The sequence below is a fragment of the Ailuropoda melanoleuca genome, chromosome 7 (genome assembly GCF_002007445.2).
Source record: "Ailuropoda melanoleuca isolate Jingjing chromosome 7, ASM200744v2, whole genome shotgun sequence".
NCBI lineage: Eukaryota > Metazoa > Chordata > Mammalia > Carnivora > Ursidae > Ailuropoda > Ailuropoda melanoleuca.
Genome location: NC_048224.1, coordinates 8,791,093 through 8,817,205, shown reverse-complemented (window position 1 = coordinate 8,817,205; position 26,113 = coordinate 8,791,093). Strand labels below are relative to the sequence as shown.

Sequence of the window (26,113 nt, the reverse complement as noted above, 5' to 3'; positions counted from 1 at the left end):
ATAAAATCCTAAAGAATCCACATAAAATACCTATTAGAGCTAATAAATTTACCAAAGTTGCAGGCTACAAAATCAACACACAGCAACAGTTGTATTTCTACATACTAGCTCTATACAACTTGAAAAGGATATTAAGAAAAAAAATTCCATTTAAAATCGCATCAAAAGGAATAAAATATTTAAGAATAAATTTAACAGAAATGAAAAAACTTGGGGTGCCTGCCTGGTTCAGTTGGTAGAGCATGCGACTCTTGATCTCAGGGTTGTGAGTTCAAGCCCCATGTTGGGTGGGTGTAGAAATTACTTTAAAAGAATAAAAAACCTTAAAAAAAAAAGGAAGAAATAAAGACTTGAACACTTAAAAATTACAAAACGTTACTGAACAAAATTAATGACAACTTAAATAAATTGAAAGACACAGCCTGTTCATGGATTAGATGTTTAGATGACAATACTACCCCAATTCATATACAGAATCAATTCAATCCCTACCAAAATCTCTATGGGGTTTCTTTTTTTTTTTTTTTTAATCCAGAAATAAAACAACCCTCCTAAAATTCCTAGGGAATTTTGAGCTACCATAAACAGCCAAACAATCCTGAAAAAGATTGAAATGGGAAGACTCACATTTCCCAATTTCAAAAATGACCACAAAGCTATAATAATCAAAACAGGATTAGAATTAGGATAAAAAAGACAGACAGACTAATGGAATAGAATAAAGTACTCAGAAATAAATCTTATATGGTCAACTGACTTTTAACAAAGGTGTCAAGACCATTCAACAGACCATCCTTCAACACATGGTCCTGGGAAAACTGGATATCCACAAACAAAATTTAACAAAAATTAACTCAAAATGGATCAAAGACTTGAACTAAGAGCTAAAACTATGAACTCTTGGAATAAAACACAGGGGGGGAAGCTTCATTACACTGGATTTGCCAACAGTTTCTAAGTATGACATCAAAAGCACAGATACCAACAAAAACAAAAAACAGATAAAGTGAACTTAATCAAGCTTTAAAACTTTTGTACATCAGAGTACACTATCAAGAGCGTGAAAAGACAACATGTAGATGGGAGAAAACATTGTAAAAACACACGTATGGTAATGGTCTAGTATCCAGAATATACAAAGAACTCTTACAACTCAACAAAGAGACAACCCAATTAAAAAACTAGTAAAGAACTAGAATAGACATTTCTCCAAAGATGATAAACAAATGGCCAAAAGGCACATGAAAAGATACTCAACATCACTCACCATCTGGGAAGTGCAAATTGAAATCATGAGATACCACTTTATGCCCACTCGGATGGCTATTCTCAAAAAACAGAAAATAACAAATGTTGAAGAGGATGTGGAGAAATCGGAACCTTTGTGGACTGCTGGTGGGACTGTCAAGCGACGCAGCTCCTATGGAAAAGTTTGGTGGTTCCTCAAGATGTTAAACCTAGAATCACCATATGACTGAGCAATTGTACTCCCAGGTACAATCGCCGAAAAGAACTGAAAATGGACTCAAACAGATACCTGTATACTGGTGTTCAAAGCAGCATTATTTATAATAGCCAAAAAATGCAAAGAAGCCAAATGTCCAACAGAAGATGAACAGATAAGCAATATGTGGTATATCCATACAAGGAAAAATTATTCAGTCAAAAGAAGGAATGAAGTCCTGATACATACCACACACAGATGAACCTTTAGAACATTATACCAAGTAAAATAAGCTGAACAAAAAAGGACAAATATTGCATGATTCCACTTATACAAGGTATCTAAAACAGGCAAATTCACAGAGACAGAAAGTAGAATAAAGGTTACCAAGGGCTGAGGGAAAGGAAAATGGGGAGCTCTTTACTCAGTATAGAATTTCTGTTTGAGATGATGAAGTAGTTCTGGAAATAGTGATGGATACACGACACAGTGGATGTACATAATGCCACTTAAACCAAACACTTAAAAATGCTTAAAATAGTAAATTTTATATTATGTAAATTTCACCACAATAAAAAATAAGTGGGAGAGAAAACAGGTGTACTATCAAGTGCCCAACACAGCATCTGACACACAGGAGGTCCTCAAGAATATGTACTGAATGAGGGCGCCTGGGTGGCTCAGTTGGTTAGGCGACTGCCTTCGGCTCAGGTCATGATCCTGGAGTCCCAGGATCGAGTCTCGCATCGGGCTCCCTGCTCAGCAGGGAGTCTGCTTCTCCCTCTGACCCTTCCCCCCTGACGCTCTCTCTCAAATAAATAAATAAAATCTTAAAAAAAAAAAAAAANGTTCCCTGCTCAGCAGGAAGCCTGCTTTTCCCTGTCTTGCTCCCCCTGCTTGTATTCTCTCACTTTCTGTCAAATAAATAAAATCGAAATAAATAAATAAATACAATCTAAATAAATTGAATGAATGAATGAATGAATGGATGCAAGAATAAAAGTGTCAAATGTGCCATCACTTGAATTCTGTGGGTCTTTTTCTCCTACCAGTTCCCAGTCCCAGTGAGGTTTCTCTACGTTTATTTTCAACTAAGCATATCCAATATAAAGACACCTTACAGTCATCACTAACACCCAATGACAGACTGTTCACTGTTTCACGGGGGAAAAAAAAAAACGATACTCTTACCATCTCATAAGCAAACGTTTCTTGTCTGCAAACCCGATCTATTGTTATGGTTTCTTCCCGCTGTTCCATAAGCCTTTTTCTAACCCTGTTAGAGGAATAAGAAAAATCAAACTTCAATACCTTTACTGGGTCTCTCAAGGGATCTTTAATACTTAACTTTTATTTGAATTGAATTTCTTTTTTGAGAGAGACAGTGGCAGGGGCAAAGGGAGAGGAAGAGAGAATCCCAAGCAGGCTCCAGGCCCAGTGATCTCCCAAGTCTGAGATCATGACCTGAGCCGACATCAAGTCAGACACTTAACTGACTGAGCCACCCAGGCGCCCCGTGAATGAGTTCTGAACTAATTTTAGACTTAAAGCTAAAAGACGCTGTAAAAATAGTACAGACTGAGTCTGTTTCTCTCCCTCTCCCCCTGCTCTCCTTCTCTAAAATAAATCAATCAATCTTAAAACAAAAAAAGAACTGCCAGCATAATAATTTTTAGGATTCCTATCCAAGAAGAGAGGACATCTTTCAATATTTGCAAGTCTTTTTCCAAGTCTTCCCAGAGTGTTTTAAAATTTTCCTTACCAAGGTTGTTACATATTTATTGTTGAATTTATTCTTAAGTATTTAATCTTCTTTTTGACTATTATAAATGGGACTTTTATCCACCAATATGTCCTCTAATTGTTAAGTCTGTATATATGAAGGCTATTTTTTTTTAAATATATTATCAATTCTGTATCCTGCTCTTACACTCAATTCTGGTTTTTCCTGTTTGTCTATTTTAGCATTGATTTCTTTGGAATTTTTCAGGCATACTATCATATCACTAACAGCTAGTTTTTCTTCTTTATCTACTCTTATCTCCCTAATATTTCAAATTTTTTCTTTATTATAGTATATGTTATGGTTAACTGTCATCGGAGATTATGACTACTGAAAGCTCAAATTTTAGCATTTTTTACCAATAAAATGCTTACTTGAAGTATATCCTTTTCAGACATTAAACTACTGCACACTTTAATATAAACATAACTTATAGGATGCCTGGTGGCTCAGTCGGTTAAGCTTCTGCCTTTGGCTCAGGTCATGATCCCAGGGTCCTGAAATTGAGTTCCACGCTGGGCTCCCTGCTCAGTGGGGACTCTGCTTCTTCCTTTCCCTCTGCTACACTCCACTGCTTGTGTTCTCTCTCTCTCAAATAAATAAATAAAATCTTTAAAAAAAAAACAACAACTTTTATCGGCACTAAGAAACCAAAAAATTCATCTGACTTGCTTTATTGCTATATTTGCTTTATTGCAGTGGTCTGGAACTGCCCTACAAGATCTCCAAGGTATGCCTGTATTTAATGAGTTTTAAAATTTCCAAGTAGAATGGTGTGATTTAAAAAAAAAAGAAAAAAAAAAAGGGCACCTGGGTGGCTCAGTCTTTAAGCGTCTGCCTTCAGCTCAGGTCATGATCCCAGGGTCCTGGGATCGAGCCCCACATTGGGCTCTCTGCTCAGCAGGGAGCCTGCTTCTCCCTCTCCAGGTCCCCCGTGCTTGTGTTCCCTTTCTATCTCTCTCTGTAGAATGAATAAATAAATAAATCTTAAAAAAAAAAAAATCTAGTTAAAAAAAAAAAAGATTTATTTATTTATTTGAGAAAGAAAGAGAATGGGTGTGCCTAAGCAAGCCCGGGGAAGGACAGAGGGAGAGGGAAAGAGAATCTTAAGCAGACTCCCAAATGAGTGCAGGGCCCAACATGGAGCCTGATGTCACAACCCTGAGATCATGACCTGAGCAGAAACCAAGAGTCGTACGCCCAACTGACCAAGCCACCAAGGTACCCCTAGAATGGCCTGATTTTTGTTTTTTTAGTAAACTCTAGTTTTATTATGTTGTGATCAGAGTGTTATAATATTTTCTACTCTACAGATGTTAATAATGTTTTGTGGCCTAATATACAATCAACTTTAGTGGGTGTGCCATGTATCAGCTTATAAATTTTAACTATATAGATCTCCACAAGACACAGCCTATTGATCACATTGTTTAGAACTTTTCTTATTTTTTTTACCATTTGTCATTAAAGCGTCCTACTGTGAGTTGCATCTGCTGTAGTTTTGTTTTATAAAGTTAATCACTACAGTATTTGGTGTGTGCGTATATACATACATACATATGTGAATATATGTGTGTGATGTGTGTATGTATTCCAAAGGAGTCTATCTTAATTGGGGTTTATGGCTTTTAGCATTAAAATGTGACCTTTGGGGGCACCTGGGTGGCTCAGTGGGTTAAGCGTCTGACTCTTGGTTTCAGCTCAGGTCACGATCTCAAGGTCCTGGGGTCAAGTCCTACATTGGGCTCCCTGCTCAGTGGGGAGTCTGCTTCTTCCTCTCCCTCTGCCCTGCTCCCCTGCTTGTGCTCTCTTGCTCTCTGTCAAATAAATAAACAAACTTTTTAAAAAGTGACCTCTCTCACATTTAATGTTTTAGGGCTTGAAATCTATCCATCTCATATCAGGACAGCTATAAGCTGCTCAATTTTTCTTTCCATTTATCTGGTATACTTTTTTTTTTTTTTAAGATTTTATTTATTTATTTGACAGAGAGAGATAGCCAGTGAGAGAGGGAACACAAGCAGGGGAGTGGGAGAGGAAGAAGCAGGCTTCCCAGTGGAGCAGGGAGCCCAATGTGGGGCTCGATCCCAGGACTCCGGGATCACGCCCTGAGCCGAAGGCAGACGCTTAATGACTGAGCCACCCAGGCACCCCTATCTGGTATACTTTTGTCCAATCCTTTAGTTTTCTCTGAATCACTTTATCTTACAGACGTCTTTGTCTATGCAAGGTTTTTGTTTTGTGAGCCAAACCCCTTTTAGCAGGTTGTATAGGACTGATGCCTTTGGTCTCAATGCCATCACATTTTCTAATTCATGTATTTTGTTATGTTAGCTGTTTTGTTCATTATGAGATGTGTAGTTTTTGCTTGTCTGTTTTTTAGAAATTGAGAAGGGTTTGTTATTTGTATTTTTGTTCCAGTGATTACCTTGTACTTATAGATTTTTAATACCCTTCATTACCCATTTTCTTATTTAATATTTTACTAAGTTTGTCAAGCTTTTTTGTCAGTATTAAGATGTACTTATTCCCTATGCATTATCTTCTTCCTCTTTTCTCATCCCATTTTTTTAGCTACAACATTCTAATTTGTTACAATATACAATATTTGTATAGTAGCCTTCCACCCTCATCCTTACTCTATTAGTCCTTTGGTGAAAATTTCCCCATCATCATTTGGTTGGATGAAGCTAATCCTTGAGTATATTCCTCAGAAACAGCTCGTGGGTAACTACCCAAGATCTTGTATATTAAAATTTTTTTCTATAGCCTCGATATTGCAAGACATTTCAACTGGATATAAAATCCTTGCTTTCACTGAGCTTTTTAAAAAAATCCTGCTCCACTGTTGCCTTCTTTGTATGTTAGTTTTGCAAAGTTAATGCCATTCTAATTCTTTCACCTTTGTACATTAGGTGTTCTTTTCGCCTTAGTGCCTTGATCTTTATCTCTTATCTATCTTTATCTCTGAAATCTAGTAGTTTTATCAGGATATGTCTCAAAATTGATAATTTTGGATTAATTTTCCCAGATACCCAGTGGGCCCTTTTAATTTCTAGATTCAGCTTTTTTTCTAATCTGGAAAATTTTTTAGATTAAATATTAATTTTGTTCAATTGCTTTGTTTTCCTTCTTTAAGGACTCATAATATATTTTTGTCTTGTTTTCCATTTCCACGACTTTCTCTCACTCAATTTCTTTCTTTTCTTTTTTTTTTTTTTTTAAAGATTTTATTTATTTATTTGACAGAGAGAGAGACAACACAGGCAGGGGGAGTGGGAGAGGAAGAAGCAGGCTCCCAGAGAAGGATCCGGACATGGGGCTGGATCCCAGGACTCCAGGATCACGCCCTGAGCCGAAGGCAGACACTTAACGACTGAGCCACCCAGGCGCCCCACTCAATTTCTTTCTTTACGTAACACTTGCATTCTCTTGACCGTATTCATGCCTTTCATTGCCTTTTTTTTTTTTTTTTAAAGATTTTATTTACTTGTCAAAGAGAGAGTGCGTGCACAAGCAGGAGAGCAGCAGGCTGAGGGAGAAACAGGCTCCCCAATGAGCAGGGAGCCTGATGCGGGACTCAATCCAGGACCCTGGGATCATGACGTGAGCCGGAGGCAGACCCTTCAACTGAGCCACCCAAGCATCCCTTTCACTGCCTCTTATTAAAATTCCATTTGCATCTATTCTGCTTCAGTTATCTCATAATTCATTTGGGAAATTTTTGTCTTTTTCTTCTATTATCTGAGTTCCATCACTTTTTTTTCCATTTCTCCTTTTTCTCATCATTTCTGAAATCAAAATTTCAGATCCAAACTGGTTTTTCTATCCTCAAATGCTTGTTTTCGTATATTCAATTTTGTTTAGAATGTAGACTTACAGTTTTCTTTTTTTTAAACATTTATTTATTTATTTGACACAGAGAGACAGCCAGTGAGAGAGGGAACACAAGCAGCGGGAGTGGGAGAGGAAGAAGCAGGCTCCCAGAGGAGCAAGGAGCCCCATGCGGGGCTCAATCCCAGGACTCGGGGACCATGCCTTGAGCCAAAGGCAGACACCTAATGACTGAGCCACCCAAGCGCCCCGACTTACAGTTTTCTTATTTCCTAGTTATTTCCTGGGAGAAGGAGATTTCCTCAGCTGATTTGTATAAACAATTGTTTCTGATTTTCTGCAATAAATTCCCTGTGGATTTTATTTCTTCTTATTCATTTTGTGATACTTGTGGTGGAAGAGGGTTTATAAGATTCCTAGTTTAATGGTGCTCTTTTCTGTCATTCTGACAAAGCCCAGGTAGATAGTGTTTTTTCGTTTGTTTTTGTTTTGGTGGTAGGGAGGGTTGAGTCCTTCAATTCTGTGGATCTTTTTCTTGCAGGATTCTGAAGCTTCCCTTTTATATTCTTTAAATGGTGCACTGAGCAGTGGTTTGCTGGCCAGCGAAGTGAGAGGAATGGGCAGACTAAACGAACTTGCTATTGTATTAAAACTAATGTTGCTGAAGCCTTTGGGATGACAGATAAGTTTCAGTAGTACCCATGTAGTAGCAAGTATTGCTCCTGTTCCTAGGAATTACAATCTTCAAGCAGCTAAAAAATTTCAGAAATGCTGATAACAAGTTATTTAGCTTGGTATGGCTCAAAGACAGCAGCATGTATCAGAGGAGAATCAACCTATTTCAAGTGCCTTTTTTTCTCCTTACAGGCATAAAATGAGCCCAGCAGCTCCTTTATTAAACCAGGGGGAGGGGTGCTAGAAGTGTATTTTATTCGTTTTATGCCATAATAAAGGGGTCATGTATTTAGATTTTGTTTTTATTTTTAAGTTATTGGTGGAGAGAAGAAAGGAAGGTTTAGAGAAAGCATAGAGATACAAATTTTAGCATTTGGCACAGATCTAATTTACTTGCAGTACTGTTAAGATTAATGTTAGTCATTAATAAATATCGTAGTTTCAAAGTACATCTAAATAATCCCAGCAGAGGGATGCCTGGGTGGCTCAGTCGTTAAGCGTCTGCCTTCGGCTCAGGGAGTGATCCCGGAGTTCTGGGATCGAGCCCCACATCAGGCTCCTCCGTTGGAAGCCTGCTTCTTCCTCTCCCACTCCCCCTGCTTGTGTTCCCTCTCTCGCTGGCTGTCCCTCTCTCTGTCAAATAAATAAATAAAATCTTTTAATAAATAAATAAATAAGTAATCCCAGACGAATAATGCCATACTGACTCCTTTTACATTAGATTATACATAAACTTCCTTCCACATTTCCTGTGGAAGGGACTAGAAGACAACCAAGGAGATTCAGATGATCTAGTAACAGAAAACAGCCAGGTGAAACAACATATAAAGTAACCTGAAAATTACTATTCAACATGGCTTAATAAAATCACTGTAAGCCAAAAAAAAAAAAAATTCATTATAAGCCAATTGGTATTTTATTAACTATAGCAAAAAAGTTTGCTTTGTTTATAATTACCAATCTTGGGGCTCCTGCGTGGTGGAGTTGGTTAAGTGTCGTGGTGGAGTTGGTTAAGTGTCCATCTCTTGGTTCTGGCTCAGGTCATGATCTCAGGGTCGTGCTATCAAGCTCCATGAAAGACTCCACATGCTCAGCGTGGAGTCTGCTTAGATTCTCTCTCCCTCTCCTTCTGCCTCCCCCAAAATAAAAATCTTTAAAAAAATAGTAATTATCGATCTTTTTTCAGCCAATTGCTAAAAACTACTTTCTCAAGTTTATGAAGGTTTCATTTATTCTGCTCACTCTACAAATATCTACTGACCTCCTATTATGTGCCAAAGTTCCAGGAACTGGGGATACAACAGTGTGTATGACAGACACAGCTTATGGAACTTTTAAGTCTAGCAGGAAGACAGAAAATTAAACAAGTATATCACAGGTGTGATGAATATTTCAATAGAGAAGTACAGGGAGCTACAGGAGCATAAAACAGGACCTAAATCGGAGTCTACGGTCCTTCAGTGCTTGAAGGATGAGAAGTCAGCAAGACAAGAAGGATAAGGAGGCGTGAGTGTTCTAGGCCAAGGCCTAGAGTGAGCACATATTCCAGGAACTGAAAACTGTAGTGTGGCCGAAGCACTGCAGACACAGAGCTGAAAAGATCTGCAAGATCCATTGGCCTTTGTGAGCCACTGAGTAACTCCAGACTTTTGCCTAAGAGCCAGTGAAAGGTCTAAAGAGAGACACAACCAGATGTGCATTTTAGAAACATCCAACTCGTCAATCAACGATAGTAAAAGAGCACCAGTGGAAGCAAAACAGCACAATAAGCTTAAGGGCAATACACGGATGGTGTCTGGACTCTTAATGAGCTTTCAAGAACTTTAGAACTATTACAAGAAGAGTTCTGGACATTGTAAGTGAATCTATTTCCTAAGTGAGGGAGACAGGTCGTAGTAATGTGGAAAGGAATCTTATGGCCTCAAATACGGAGTTTTACATGGGAGAGGGGCCTCCTGAGCCATTTGAAAGAGAAAGTGGTTGAAAACAAATCTGGAAAGGCAGATCTGGACTGTAGGTGGAGGCCTACGTAAGGAATCTGAAATCTGTCCCAGAGCAGAGGTACGGCCATTGGCAATACCTCAGCAAATGAGCATGCTCAGGTGGTAGCACAGATGAATAAATCAGAAGAAAAAACTGGACCTAGGAGAGATGGGAGGCTTTCATGGTGCTCCAAGTATCACTAACGTAAACACTAGCAGTGGGGATAAGGGCAACAGATTTGGCAGCTATTTTTTTTCAAAGATTTTATTTATTTATTTGACAGAGAGAGCGAGCGTGCGCGCGCACACACACAAGCGGCGGAGGGGCAAGCAGAGGAAAGGGAGAAACAGACTTCCTGCTGAGCAAAGAGCCTGAACATGGGGCTCCATCCCAGGACCCTGGGATCATGACCTGAGCTGAAGGCAGATGCTTAACCGACTGAACCGTCCAGGCGCCCCTGATTTGGCAGCGATTATAAAAGAAACCAGGTGGAGCTGAAACACCTAAATTTTCAAGGGGGACAACAGAAAGGGTTGGGTCAAGGATTACAAAAAGATGAGGTGGTGTGAAGTAAATGGGCTACAAACTGGAAATTGTAAATGTCACCATTACATACGCATTTTCTCTGTAGCACTATCACAGCACAGTGTTTCTCAAAGTGTGACTGGCAGACCAACACTGATCTGAGAGCTATTTGTTATTCAATCAGTACAGACAATGAGAGTAAGCATTTAGAAACATTCGCAGCAATATGAATTAGTAACCTGAATATGTATAGTAATTTTACTATTGAATTTAACATGTAATTGGAAGTAATAAATGAATTCAATAAAGTTGCCAGATACAAGATTAATGTACAGAAATTGATTGCATTTCTATACACTAATAATAAAGTATTAGAAAGAAAAATGAAAAAAAAAAGTTCCAGGGGCGCCTGGGTAGCGCAGTCGTTAAGCGTCTGCCTTCGGCTCAGGGCATGATCCCAGTGTTCTGGGATCGAGTCCCACATCGGGCTCCTCCGCTGGGAGCCCGCTTCTTCCTCTCCCACTCCACTGCTGTGTTCCCTCTCTCACTGGCTGTCTCTCTGTCAAATAAATAAATAAAATCTTAAAAAAAAAAAAAAGTTCCATTTACAATTGCAGATTTATTCCAGAAAGAATAAAATACCAAGGTACAAATTCAACCAAGGAGGTGAAAGACCTGTACTATGAAAACGATAAACCACTACTGAAAAAACTGAAGACAACACAAACAAATGGACAGATACTGCAAGCTCATGGTAAAATGTCAATATGACCCCAAACCACCTACAGGGTCAAGGCAATCCCTATCAAAATACTAGCAGCGTTTTTCACAGAGCTAGAACAAATAATATAAAAATTTGTATGAAACCACAAAAGACCAGGAACAGCAACAGCAATTTTGTGAAAGAACGAAGCTGGGTATATCACAATCCCAGATTTCAAGCCATACTACAAAGCTGTAGTAATCAAAGAGTATAATACTGGCACAAAAACAGACACATAGACCAATGGAAGAGAATAGAAAGCCCAGAAATAAACCCACACTCACATAGTCAATTACTCTATGATAGAGGCAAGAATATACAATGGGGAAATGCCAGTCTCTTCAACAAACGGTGTTGGGAAAACTGGACAGCTATAGGCGAAGGAATGAAACTGAACCACTATGGCACACCACACACAAAAAATAGACTCAATAATGCATTAAAGACCTAAATGTGAGACCTGAAACATAAAACTCCTAGAAGGAAACATAGGCAATAATCTCTTAGACATCAGTCTTAGCACTATTTTTCAAGATGTCTCCTCAGGCAAGGGATGGGATGCCTGGGTGGCTTAGTCAGTTAAGTGTCTGCCTTTGGCTCAGGTCATGATTCCAGGGTCTTGGGATCGAGTCCCACATTGGGCTCCTTGCTCAGAGGGCAGCCTGCTTCTTTTTCCGCCTGTTGCTCTCCCTGTTTGTGCTCTCTCTCTGACAAATAGATAAAATAAAATCTTAAAAAAATAAATAAATAAAAATAAACTACTGGGACTATATCAAAATAAAAAGCTTTTGCACAGCAATAAAAATCATCAACAAAAAGGAAAACTACTGAAAGGGAGAAGATATTTATTATAAATGACATATCTAATAAAGTGTCAATATCCAAAATAAAGAACTTATACAACAGCAAAAAACCCCAAATAATCCAATTAAAAAAGACAGAGGGCCTGAATAGACATTTCTCCAAAAAAGACATAAAGACAGCCAACAGACATATGACAAGAGGCTCAACATCATTAATCATTAGGGAAATGCAAATCAAAACCACCAAGAAATATCACCTCAAATTAACCAGAATGTTTAGAATCAAGAAGACAAGAAATAACAAATTTTGGCGAGGATGTAGAGAAAAAGGACCTTGGGCACTGTTGGCAAGAATTAAACTGGTGCAGCCACTGTGGAAAACAGTATGAAGGCTCTTGAAAAAAATAAAAACATAAATACTATATGACTCAGTAATTCCACAACTAGGTATTTACCCAAAGAGAACAAAAACCCTAATTCCAAAAGATATACGCATCCTTATGTTTACTAGGGCATTATTTACAACAGCCAAGATATGGAAGCAACTCAAGGGTCCATGGATAGATGGATAAAGGTGTGGTGTGTGTAATGGAGTATTAGCCATAAAAAGAGAATGAAATCTTGCCATCTGCAATAACATGAATGGACCTAGAGGGTATTATGCTAAGTGAAATAATTCAGACCGAGGAAGAAAAATACTATATAATTTCACTGATATGTGGAATTTAAAAAAGAAAACAAGCGCACAAAAAGCAGAAAATAGCCCCATAAATACAGAGAACAAACTGATGGCTGCCAGGAAAGGTGGGGAGAGTGGCAAAATGGGTAAAGGAGAGTGACAGGTACAGGTTTCCAGTCATGGACTAAATAAGTCATGGGGATAAGGGGACAGCATAGAGAATACAGTCAGTGGTAATGTTAACTGGTATTATGAAGAGCTAACAGATGGTAGCTATACTGGTGGTAAGCACAGAACAGACAGAGCTGTCGGATCACTATGCCCTCCACCTGAAACTAATGACACATTGTATGTCAACTGTATTTCAATAAAAACAAATTCAAGGGGCACCTGGGTGGTTCACCCAGTTGAGCATCCAACTCTTGATTTCAGCTCAGGTCATAATCTCAGCGTCCTGAGATTGAGCTCTCCATCCATCCTGAGGGTGGAGCCTGCTTAGGATTCTCTCTCTCCCTTTCCCTTTGCACCCCACCCACCCCTGCACAAATGCTCTCCACCCTCCCCCCCCAAATTCAAGATAATGATATACTTCAAAAAATGAATAAAAAGCATAATGACCTGGAAATCTGGAAGTTTGCGGGGGGGTAGTTTTCTTTAATAAAGTCTTTTTAATCTTCAAAAAATACTACTAACCTAAAGGACTTTTATTGTGTTTGTCTTTTAATTCTATTCTCCTAGTAATTCATTGGTATCCTATTTCACAAAAATAAGAATCTGTCAAAAATTAAAAATCGAAAACAAAAGAATACAGTTTGAAAGACACTATCAGTATTTGGCTTGTGCTGGAATCTAGGTAGATTAATTGTAAACACACATTTAAAAATAAACACAAAAATAAGTGAAAATAAACACAAACAAACACAAATCTGAATACAGACTGGACATTAGAGGTTATGTATTTACTGTTAATTTTCTTAGGTACAATAATACCACTCTGATTATGGAAGAGAATTATACTTAAGGGAGCTATATGCTGATATATTTAGGTCTAAATTACGATGTCTGAAACTTACTGAATGGTTCAGCAATAGAAAAAGACTTGCAGCAGGTTATCTCAAACACGCAGAGCTAAATCAAATTCAGCCATCAAATTCAGCCAAACGTTAATGGTTGGATTTAGGGGGTGGGATGATAACACTATGTACTCTTAACTTGTGAATGCTATAATCTTGAAAAAAGATTTAAGTAAGTACCACACAGTAAAAGTAAAGTCTTCCATACCCCAAAGTCACTAGGTCGGTATTCTCTGGGACGACATCTGGATCCTCACCCTCCTCAAGGCACTTTAGTTTATCAAGGCTAAAACATAAACAAAAAGAAAAAGCAATCACCCATCTCGTCCACAGCGAGTCAGGTTTGTTAAATACATCATTTAAACAATTACGAAGTCAGATAAAATCCAGTAGGCGGGGCTCAGAGGAGACCGGAATTCAAGACAATGATATCTGTGCGGATTTTCTACAGAGAAAGGATACATGGCCGATTGACGTATGGCGGCCAACATTGTTAAACGGAGAAAGAGATCGTTAAAAGTTTTTTAAAAAATATTTTCACCCCTCATAAAAGGCACTTTGGGGGGAATTTTCGGTAACAGCATACCTGCAGGTCCCCAAAAAGAACCACAATTAATCAAAGGTTTTAACACTCCTCTAGTTAAATCCCTTTTCAGCCTCATCATTACTAAGGTTCCTCCATTGTCAAAGTGTCTTGTCAATGGCAGCCACACACATCGCCGTTACTAATTGCTTTTCTACATTAACAACCACTTAAAAAATTAAGCAGTAGAAAAATTAATCTTTTATGCAGCTCTCTCGTCCCTTCACTCCAACTCGCAGAAATTGTGCATTCCTATCACGGGACTTCTCCCGGGGGTTCCAGGAAAGCTCGGGCAGGTTGAAAGCTTTGGAAGGGCGGTCCTCCTCCTACCCCTGCGAGTACACCACAGGCCCCCCCCCCCCAAGGATGAGTCCCAGGGGAGCGCAGGAGCAAAGCTGCACCCAGGTTAGCTCCAAGCAGCAAGAGCCTCTCGGCTCCGCACTCACCCGCACACCGTCCGCAGCTCGGCTGCTGCCTCCAGGCTGCAGCCCAGGTCCCGGGCCACCGCAGCATCCTCCTGGCCCCAGTCCGCGACCCCTTGGCTCCCAGGCAACGCGGATGCCTGTGGCTCCTTCAGGGACAAGTCCCCTTCTCCGCGCAACCGGCCACGCCACAGCTCCCCGAAAGCGCCCACATGGAAAGTGCGCGTGTTTAGCTCGGGAAGCTCGTACTCTGGAAAGTTGCTGCTCCCACTGCCGGAGACTGGGTCCTGCCTGCCGTCCATCGCGCGACACGTTGGGCCGCCCCGACTACCTTCAGCCATGTTCGCCCCACTCCTTTCCCCGCAAAAGCCGGGCTATCCAGACCTCGCGGAGCGTGATGGGACTTGTAGTTGCACCGGGCTCGGTCTGAAGAGCGGCGGGGCTGCGTGGGACAGCTTCAGACACTGCATTTCCCAGCAGGCACCAGGCCGGGCACGCCCCCGGGCACGCCCCCGGGCGCGGCACCGCGAGATTCCGCGCGCAGAGCTGAGCGCATTGTTCTCCGCTCGCGGCGATGCGGCGAGGTTTGATTGGGCTCTCGGTCCCGGGTAACCTGTGTTGTTGCGTTCCGGTTCCCCACTGTTACGTATCATCGCTCTCTGCTAGGTGGGGCAGCCTTTGTACGCCCTTCGATCCCGTTCATTGCCGTTGCTCGGCCCGGGATGCGGGACTTTTCCTTGGCCCCCGGGTTCGTGCGCTGCGCTGCTGCCTCAGTGTCTTAGAGCTTGAGAGACATGGACGGCCCTCCAGATCCTGGTCGTTAAAAAAAATCTCCCCAGCAGCCTCAAGTTCTTGTGTATATATGTGCTGTACACATTCACAGTAGTGTTTATTGAGCGTCAACTGTGTATCATTAACAGTACATTATTAACCCTGATGTACACTTTTATTTTTAAAAATCATAACCTTTGCAGGCAGGGATTTTCATGCCCATGGTACTATTGAGGAAGGAGTTAACTGCAAGGAAATAGAAGCAGGATTGGAACTGTCTAGCTTTAGATGGAGCTTTCGCCGTGGCTCAGAGACCCCAAAGGAGGGAGCAGGACATACAGAAAGAAAGAGCGCTGGTTGGTTATTTATTTATTGGTATGTTATTCACACATCATATATTTAACCCATTTAAAGTGCTCGTTCAATGGTTTTTAATAATCGATTTGAGACTATCTTAACCACTCCGAAAAGAAACTGTACCTTTGAGCTATAGCCCCCAATCCTCTCAACTCCTCCAGCCCTACCCAACCACCAATCTTTGTCTATAGATTTACAGATTCTGGACATTTAGTGTAAAAGGCGTGTTTATGTGTGGTCTTTTGTGATTAGCTTCTTTCACTTAGCACAATGTCTTTAGGGTTTATCCATATTTTGCATGTATCTACTTCATTTCTTTTTATGGCTGAATAATATCGCATTGTGTGGTACATCACATTTTGTTTACCCATTCATCAAAAAGTTGTTCCTACGTTTTGGCTGTTATGAATAACACTACTATGAACTTTCATGTATAAGTTTTTTGTGCAGACATATATTTTCATGATATATATATTATATATATATATATATATATTATATATATATATGTTAACTATGTTAAGCCATGTGAAGAATTGCCTGTTTTCCCCAGTGGCTGCCCCATTTTACACTCCCACCAAAATCATATAAGGATTCAGATTTCTCCACATCTTTGCTATTATCTGATTATAGCCATCTTAGTGGGTGTGAAGTAGTATCTTGAGGTTTTGGTTTGCATATCATACCTAATGATATTGAGCATCTTGGCTTATTGACCATGTGTATATCTTCTTTGGAGAAATGTCTATCCAAGTCCTGTGCCAATTTTTTTTTGAAGATTTAATTTATTTATTTGACAGAGAAAGAGCATGCACAAGCAGGGGGAGCGGCAGAGGGAGAAGGAAAAGCGACTCCCTGCTGAGCAAGGAGCCGGATGTGGGGCTCCATCCCAGGACCCTGGGATCAGGACCAGAGCCGAAGGCAGACGCTTAACCAACTGTCCCACCTTTGCCAATTTTTAATTAGGTTATGTGTCTTTTTATAGGAGTTCTGGTATTTATCAATATATTGTTATAGGAAACATCTGTTGTTTTTGTCCGCCAAGATCCCTGTTTCTTACAACTGATCCCTACTCCTTTTGGTCCTCCTGGGGCAGCCAATCATAGAATCCTTCCCACTCTGCCACAGTGATTGGTTCAAGGATGAGTAAATGGATTCAATTAAAACCAAGCAGAATCCTCTGAGGATTGATCTATAAACTAAGAAACTCTTCTTCTATTCTGAAGACCTAAGCATGTGCCCCCAGATAGCCTGTATCAGCCAGAGGAAACCTTAAAAGAAGGAAAGCCAAGACTTCAAAGAAGTCAGAAGGTAGAGAAGGAGAAAAGTCATGTGACTTAGACTATTGCGGCTAAGGCCATCTTCCTCCCCCGCCCCCACCTAGCTATTATGGAAGCCTGTAATTGTTTTTATTTTAAGCTAGTTTGAGTTGGATTCTTTTATTTTTTTAAGTTATATTTATTTATTTGAGAGAGAGTGAGCATGAGTGTGGAGGGGAGGTGGGGGGCAGAGGAGTATGGGGCGCATGGGGTGGCGGGGGTGGGAGAGCAGACTCCCCGCTGAGCGGACAGCCAACTCGGGAATTGATTCCAGCACCCTGAGATCATGACCTGGCTTAACCAACTGAGCCACCCAGGTGCCTCATGAGTTGGAGTCTTGCAACCTAAATACTTGGTCCGAACCTCTCAACAGGGGGAGCTCTCTCTCCAGAGAATGAGGTCACACTTCCGGTGAAAGAATTCTAACCTACGTTCGGGGATTTAGCAACACTGGCTTCAGGAGTGGAGACCACAGTGGTTCTTGAGCAGCAGCGGGTAGAGGCAGGACCAGAACACACAGGTCGGAGAGAGGTGGTTCTTGTCACTGTAAGGTGTGGCACTGGGAGCAGCAGCTTGAGGGGTTGTGGGTTCCAAGGATTAGTGGGGAAAGGATTAGCGGCAAGCACCAGCGGCAATTGCAACACGGCAGTCAGTTGAGTCTTACTATCAGCAAGCAGCCTCTCCTTGGAATAAGGCTGAAGGGGTCCATAGTAGCCACTGCAGCACAAAAAGTATTTTGAGCTGAATGCAATTGAGAAGAGGCATTTTCCCCCCTGAACTCCACTGTCTGCCTAAATGCAGAGCCTCCCCCAAAGAACTCAATTGTCATAAAAATTGTGCCTCTAAAAAAATACTTCTTTGCAATCCATTACCTCAATTGAGCATAAATCTCTTGATGAATTACCAAAGCTACACTGCTTGTGATCTTATTCTAAGCCAATTGATTTTTTCACTTGTTTACATTTACATGTGAGCCACAATTAGCAGGGGAGCACACTTCAATTCTAAATTTAAATGACAATCACAAGGTGCTTGACCTTTCTTTCCTTCAAGATCTGTGGGGCAGGTCTTCCCACCACATTCAAAGAAAGGCCCTACAAGACCGGCTGCCCTTACAGCCACCCACGTGGCATTTCTAGTGAGAAGGGGTAGAGGCAAAAGCCTAGTCCTCACCCAATACCCTTTTTAGACATTGTGAGACTTTAGGAAAATAAGAACTAGCCAGCTCTTCTGCACCAAGGTCTTGTGGATTCCTCACTGAAAATACAAAGAGGAAATCTTTTGCTTGGTACTTACTGTTCCTGGATTCTGCTTCAACAGATTGTGTGCTCAGGTGCAAAATGGCTTTCCTGAAGCCGGGGGACCACGTGGGGGTTTCTCTCTGCCAAAGAAAGTAGTAGTAGAAGGACAGAAAGGGAGATGATGGGGGGCGCCTGGGTGGCACAGTCGTTAAGCATCTGCCTTCGGCTCAGGGCGTGATCCCAGGACTCCTGGGATCGAGCCCTGCATCGGGCTCCTCTGCTGGGAGCCTGCTGCTTCCTCTCCCACTCCCCCTGCTTGTGTTCTCTCCCTCTCTCTCTCTCTCTCTCTCTCTCTCTCTCTCTCTCTCACTGGCTGTCTGTCTCTGTCAAATAAATAAATAAAATCTTTAAAAAAAAAAAAAAAGAAAGGGAGATGATGGGACTGGAGAGACAGCTGGAGGGCTCTTGCTCATAAAGGCAGTTGGTAGAACAATCACCATTTAGTGAGGAAGAAGATCACCATTCAGAGGCCTGACCTTAATTACAAGGAATGTTGACAACTGAGGTGCAAAAGCATGAATCTAGCACCCCTCTTTCATTCTAAGCAACAATGCTTTTCGAGGTTGAATAATAAGGACTTTCTGTTTATTCTCTAAATTGCCCCCAACTAGTTGCTTTAGAATACCTGTACTATTTCTTGTGAGTGAGCAAAGAGAGTAAGAAAGTCCATTGGCAAAAATATAGTCAGAAAATGTTCTTGCCCCCTTTGGTTATAGGGACTGTGGATGTGAAGAAGAGATTTGGGAGAAGCAGCCGTTTTTGTTGGAGGGAACTTGGGGCATTGATTCCCATGACCTGAGTCTGGCATCATCCTAAGATTCTGCAACCAGATAGTCTTCTTTCTGCTTAAGTTACCTTCGCTCCTCTGTGTGACACGTTCACTCATGTAAGGGGAGTAGATCCTGGAAATGGTATAAAATGATTGAAGGCTAGAAGTATGGGATCAGATAATGAAATACTCTCTGACACAAGATTCTGGCCTCATCTTGGATGAAAACATCTTTTCCCTCTCTTCTCATCCTCCATACTCTTGTGAAGCAAGTCAGTACGCACAGCTTATCCTCAAGACAGGAGGGTAGAAATTAAGATCCATCTCCTAGAGTGGAGATGCTTATATTAAAAAATGGTTGTTGTTGGGGCGCCTGGGTGGCACAGCAGTTAAGCGTCTGCCTTCGGCTCAGGGCATGATCCTGGCGTTATGGGATCGAGCCCCACATCAGGCTCCTCCGCCATGAGCCTGCTTCTTCCTCTCCCACTCCCCCTGCTTGTGTTCCCTCTCTCGCTGGCTGTCTCTATCTCTGTCGAATAAATAAATAAAATCTTAAAAACAAAATGGTTGTTGTTATGGTTAATCTGAAATTCAAATTTAACTGTTCTTTATTTTATCTGGCAAACCCATGCCTGGCCTACTTCATAATCTTTCACATCAGGCCCTGGAGCCATAAGAAACTTTTCTCTGGCTTTCCTGAGAGAGAGAAAGCAAAAACCAGAGGGAGAAAGAGAGATGAGAGGTTAGGCCCAGTTTTCCCTGTTTGGGAAAAGCCCTGCGCGCCAGGCCATGCTACGCCATTGGTCAGCATCCAGACAGCCCTGTCCTATCTCCGCTTCTGTACTAACCAGTTGTGGCCATGGTGATGGGCTGCTGTGGGGGTGTAGGGCCACACGCAGTTTGTTTCCACTGACAGCAGGCAGTTAGGAATGTAATTTTGGGGGCGCCTGGGTGGTTCAGTCGCTTAAGCATCTGCCTTCAGCTCAAGTCATGATGCCAGGGACCTGGGATGAAGCCCAACATCTGGCTCCCTGCTGAACCAGGGCTGAACCCTCTGCCCCTCCCCCCATTCATGCTCACTCTCTCACTCACTCTCTCTCTCAAATAAATAAAATCTTAAAAAAAAAAAAAGGAATGCAATTATGTCTAGTGCATGTAAGTCTGAGGTAAGCACCTCCTTCCGGTCCCGCTCCTTGCTACCTTCTCTACCTCAGGCGGGAAGAGGCTCCTTTTCTAGTACCCCTTACCTCAACTCAGTGCTGATCCTTCTCCTCCCTTAGTCTTGAGACTCTTGGATACAACTTAGGTTTTTTCGCCCACTTCCCTACTACTGACACCAGCTCCTGGCTCCTGTCAGGTCGATCTTGCTTGCTCTCTTTGCTGCACAAAATGTGGTCACCATTTTCCTCTGCTCATCCAGATCATGTAAGATTCAACCAACGTGCTTTAGTCCTATGAAGTCTTTCCCACTCCAATCTGTACTGTTCTGTCCAAACTCTATAGGGTGTCCTATATACTGCACCACCGCAAAAGTTTAATCGAACTGTTTCTTTTGTGCGTGTTTTTTAATTGAAGTATAACTGACATACAATATCCTATTAGTTTCAGGTATACATCATAGTGATTTGATATTTTTATACATCCCCATGATTTTTTAAAAGATTTATTCATTCATTTGAGGGGGGGAGGGGCAGAGGAAGAAGGAGAGAGAGAATCCCAAGCAGACTCCTTGTTGAGCACAGAGCCTGATGTGGGACTGGATCCCAGGACCCAGAGACCATGACCTGAGCTGGAACCAAGAGCCAGGCACCTAACCAACTGAGCCACGCAGGCAACCCCCCCATGATGTTTTGGGGTTTTTTTTTATTGTAAAGCAAAATCATAGCACTAAACGTTTTTTAATCGCACATATGGCAACAACCCAAATGATTTTTAAAAAATTTAAGTAGCTTTCCAACTTTTGTAATAATCACATATAGTTTATACGTCTGCTGGCTGCCATATTTATATCTTCCCAGCTCTTGTGATCTGAGAGGTAAGGCCCCCTCTCATCTTGCCTTGGAACGCATGCCTACCACAGAGTGTCCCATTCCTTTGAACCAATGACTGGTGCTAGAGGAATGAGCTACGATGTTTGGTCAGATGTAGGTCACCCTGTGGTCACATGATTAGATACTGTGCATGATGGCTCCACCGAAATCCAAATCAGAGTTGGCAAGTAGACCAGAAAAGAGTAATTTCCAAAAAAAAGCAGTCAGTAATGGGCAGACAAAAACAACAGCTGTCTACAACAACCAAGATTCTCCTGAATTTTGCTACAATGACCCAATCCCCTCAAATCTGGTCATCTTTTGGGGGAACTGAAAACAAAGCTTTTGAAACTATTAGATTGAGGACTGAAATCTCATTACCAGGTAATGGCAAATGTTAGGGGACTCTGTAATTTGAATGACACTGATTCTACTTAATTATATCTTCTTTCATTTGAGTGTCTGAATGAATTTTATAATAATCAGGTGGTATGAAATGGCTAAGAGGGGATTACTGTTCTTCTTTTAACGAGGGGTGCACCAAGGCTTTAAAGGATGGAAAAAATATATAAAAAGCCTGTCTGAGGCATGTGGGTGGCTCAGTCGGTTAAGCATCTGCCTTCGGCTCAGGTCATGATCCTGGGGTCCTGGGATCGAGTGCAGCATCAGGCTCCCTGCTCGGTGGGGAGCCTGCTTCTCCCTCTGCCCCTTCCCCCCACTCATGCTCGCCAACCCCTCAAAAATAAATAAATAAAATCTTTCAAAAAAAAAAAAAAGAACCCTGTCTGATGACATTCACTAGCCTATTGCCTGGAGTGAGTTGACTTTTTAGCCTTGTATCCTACACTCTCCACAAGGGAGGGAGGCTTCTAAAGCTCAAAATTTCAGTGAATTTTTTTTTTAATTGGAAGATGACTTTAGGGTATATATACAGTTTTATTTGTTTTATTTTTCCAGTGTTTTAAATGAAAAGCCTTCACATCCTTTTGGGAATAAGGCAGGAGGCATGTTGTTTAAATGGAATGAATACACCCACATAAGAAGGAATCAAAATTCTGCTTCCAAATCTAGATGGTAGGCCTCCCTGCCAACAATTTTTTGCTTTCTCACCAGCCATAAGTCTCCACTCATGTTTGTGTTTTTAAAGGTGCGTATTCTTATATTATGTAATTGCTGTTAGAGTATTACTACCCACATAAGAGGGAGATGAAATAAGACATTCTCCTTTGATTTCCTTTTGCCGGAAAGTTTCTGACTTATGGAGCAGTTAAAAAAAAAAAAAAAGTAGTCTTCTGAGCCCTATATCCAACTGCAGTGTTTCCTTGCAATGTATTCTTTGAAAAATTATTCACATTTTTAATTGATAATATTTTAGTTAAAAAATATAAGTGTTCAATGAAAAGTTTCATTCTCACCCTTTCCACTATCCCCAGACCCAATAGTAACCACTTTCATCAGATGTATATTATGTGTACAGGTTTTTCATATAAATGTGAATAGGAATGTGTATTCTTCTTTTACCCCATTTAAAACAAAAGACATTACTATTCTAAATGTTACTTTTTTTTTTTTAACTTAACACTGTATCTTAAAGATCTCCCGTATTAGGGGTGCCTGGGTGACTCAGTTAAGCCATGGCCTTTTGCTCAGGTCATGATCTCAGGGTTCAGGGATTGAGCCCTGCGTCAGGCTCTGTGTTCAGCGGGGAGTCTGCTTCTCCCACTCCTTCTCCCTCTGCCCCTCTCCCTGCTCATGCTCTCTCTCAGATAAATAAAAAAACCTTAAAAAAAAAAGATCTCTTATAATAGAGAGCATTCATAAATAGAGGGCTTCCTCACTCTTTTTTACAGCTGTATAGTCTTCCACCAAGTGGATATACCGTATTTATTTAAACAGTGCTCATTAATTAACATGTGGATTGCTTTTAATCTCAAACTCTTACAAACAATGCTGCAATTCTTAATCTTATATGTAAGTCATTTGTTACAAGTACATATATTTCTGTAGGATAAATCCCCAAAATGGGATTGCAAAGTTAAATAGTTAAGAAATTTGTCATTCTTACAGTGTTTTCTTAAAGCAGTACTACCGTTCTTCTCTTGGTGAACTCGTTCTTTCTCCAATACTCATTTTAAACATTAGCTGCTCTGTAAAGACTTTCTGACCCCTTTTGTGAAGACAATCTTTTGTTCCCAACAATGGGAAAGCACTGCCCATGTTTGTACCTCCATTATAGTCCTTAGACCTTTGTACTGAGATTATTTATTGGTAAGGCAGTTACCCTCACTGGTCTATGATGTTGAAAAACAGGAATGCTAGACAGATAGATAGAGAGATAGACAGATAGATGATAGTTAGATATCTTTTAAGTAGGCCCCACACCTTGTGTGGAGCCCAAGGTGGGGCTTGAACTCAAGACCCTGAGATCAAGACCTGAGTTGAGATCAAGAGTTGGGGCCTCAACCGACTGAGTCACTCAGGTGCCCCAATCTGCTATATTTTTGTAACCTCAGAACCATGGACAGTGCTTTGTGCACAGTAGATGTTCCATACAGATGAATGAATGGATGGATGGGTGGAAGAATAAATGAATATGATCAAAGAAATTGCTATTACTAGAGTAAGTTCCAAAAATTATGATCCTATGGAGAAGCTGGGGCAAATATTAGTGTGAAATGCTAGTGTGTATTTTTATGCTTTTAGATTTGGCCTGGCTGGGCCAGTTGACTGAAGGAGAAGTCCTGGACTCACTGCAGAACCCACTGCATTCAGGTAAATAGTCAACAGCTGAGATGTGTACTGGATAAGGCTCATATGGAGGCAAGCACCAGAAACTGATTTTCTATCACTTAAGCAGAAATTAGATTAATTGTGCAAGCTCACAAGAGAAGGCAAAGCTAAAAGGCAAGTCTCAGGCAAGGAAGTCACAGGGTTGGTCCTTCAGAAACAGGAAGAGCTTGTGGGCTTTTCTCCTGAACTTTGCCAGGGGTGACTCAGCTCCTACCATGCTCTGTCTCTAAGTTCTCAGAGTTTGCAGGCAAGAACCTGTTAGGTCACTGCTCCCTTTCCTCAGATCATTTAGACGTAGATTAAGTACAAGGTGATGGCATGGTAACATAGGCATGGCCTTCTGGGAAACCATGATGTTCCAGACAGCCATTGCAATTTTTGGCTGCAAGAGCAGCCAAGGTGACAAGATAGTAGGCTTCCTATCAGGAGTGGACAGCAAAATGATAAAGAGGTCAGGGACAAGTAGAAATCAGGTCAGTAGAGCCAGGAATCCAATAGAAGCACACACAGAAGTCCAGCCATCAGGACTTGGGCAATAGGTCAGAATTAGACTGGCAGCCAAATATGGAGTTGGAGTCATCTGAGCACATCTGGTCCCAGGTCAAGATTGGTTCTGGGAACTAGAGGAGGACTGAGCCTGCGCTTGGCACATGAGTGGGAAGTCACTAAGAAGGATGTACAGACTGGAAACCAGGCTGGGCCTGGCATGCACCATTGCTCCACGCAGACCTCAGAGCAGTTACCTAGGCATTTCTCTTCACTCATTGGTGCCAACTGACATTATGAAGGACAGGACCACCCTACCTCGATCCCGACAAAGTGTACCAAAAAATGCTTACGTATTTCATTGTCTCTCAACTGTGGGTGCTCGTTGGGATTTTTTCTTCATGTTATTTGGTCTTGAATCCAACTTGAATGCTAGTGTGACTAAGAAAAGGGAGGATACTAGTGTTCATTTGTGCCCAGACATAGTGACAGTGATCTCATATGCATTATTACATTTAAAAATATCCTCAAAATAGCCACTTGCAGGAAGGGTTAGTCCTCTTTTTATAGATGAGTTAACTTAGGCCAAGGAAGATAAACTGCCTTAGTCTGTTGGGGCTGCCATAACATAATAGCACAGAGGGGCCCCTGGGTGGCTCAGTTGGTTAAGCATCTGCCTTTGGCTCAGGTCATGATCTCAGGGTCCTGGGATCAAGTCCCACGTGGGCTCTCTGCTCAGCAGGGAGTCTGCTTCTTCCTCTCACTCTCCCTCTGTGCTCCACCCTCTCCAAATAAATAACTAAAATCTTAAAAAATTTTACAGAATGGGTGACTTCTAAGCCATGAGCATTTATTTGTCACAGCTCTAGAGGCTGGGAAGTCCAAGATCACAGCACCAGCATATTTGGTATCTAGTGAGGGTCCACTTCCTAGATAGTCATCTTTTTACTGTTAACTTCACATGGCGAGAAAACTTTCCCTCTGAGGCCTCTTACATAACAGCACTAATCCCATTCATAAGGGCTTTGCTGTCAGGACCTAGTCCTTCCCAGGATTCCCCCTCCTAATACCATCACTTTGGAGGGGGGAGCTTCCAAGACATGGATTTGGGGGGTGCACAAACATTCAGGCTATAGCAGAAGGCATAGTAATATGAACAAAGTTTTCTCAGACCTAACACTCATTTTTCCCTCTTCATAGCAACTTCTAGATTCTTGCAGTTCTCATCACATGCACCTGGAGGCCTGTATTGATATGGACCATACAGCAGCCATGATGTCATGGACTATGGAATGCACTAGGAGTCAGGAAACCTCAACTCTGAGATCTGCTGTGTTATTAATTAGGAGGTGGCTTAGTTTACTCACCTGTAAAGTGAGGAGATTGAATTAGCTTACAATGGAGGCTCTTCATTGTTCTAAAAATGACTTGCCTCTGACTTCATAGCCTTTGAAGCCATTAAAAATCACTTCTGCTTTAGAGAACTTCGATTAGCTCTCTAGTTATGGCTCCACAAAATGTGCCATATTTTGTTGGCCTCTGTAAAGATTTTGGTGTACTCTTGACCTTCTTCTTTATTCCTTTGCTAATTTTTTCACATGATGTATGATTCAATGAAGCAGAACTAAATACCGGATCAGTATGGTCTGGCATTCTCAGGGAACTTTGAACTTACCTACGCAGTTTTTCCATGAAAGGGAGGTATATGCAAAATGACCTCCAA

At 41.3% G+C, this 26,113-nt stretch overlaps 1 protein-coding gene across 4 annotated transcripts in view; it reads right to left on the bottom strand.

The window, feature by feature from the left end:
* SNAPC3 (small nuclear RNA activating complex polypeptide 3) overlaps positions 1 to 14,959 on the bottom strand; it is a 42,401-nt gene extending 27,442 nt beyond the window's left edge. For all 4 annotated transcript variants that reach the window (XR_004626464.1, XR_004626463.1, XM_034663932.1 and 1 more), the window contains exons 1-3: positions 14,592 to 14,959; positions 13,771 to 13,848; positions 2,636 to 2,720 (exon numbers count right to left, since the gene is read on the bottom strand). Coding sequence is in view for 2 of the 4 variants with exons in the window: in XM_034663932.1 (XP_034519823.1) it covers positions 2,636 to 2,720; positions 13,771 to 13,848; positions 14,592 to 14,908 (480 nt within the window). In the remaining 2 variants the exon portion in view is untranslated. The remainder of the gene's footprint in view (positions 1 to 2,635; positions 2,721 to 13,770; positions 13,849 to 14,591) is intronic.
* Between the last annotated feature and the right edge of the window lie 11,154 nt (positions 14,960 to 26,113).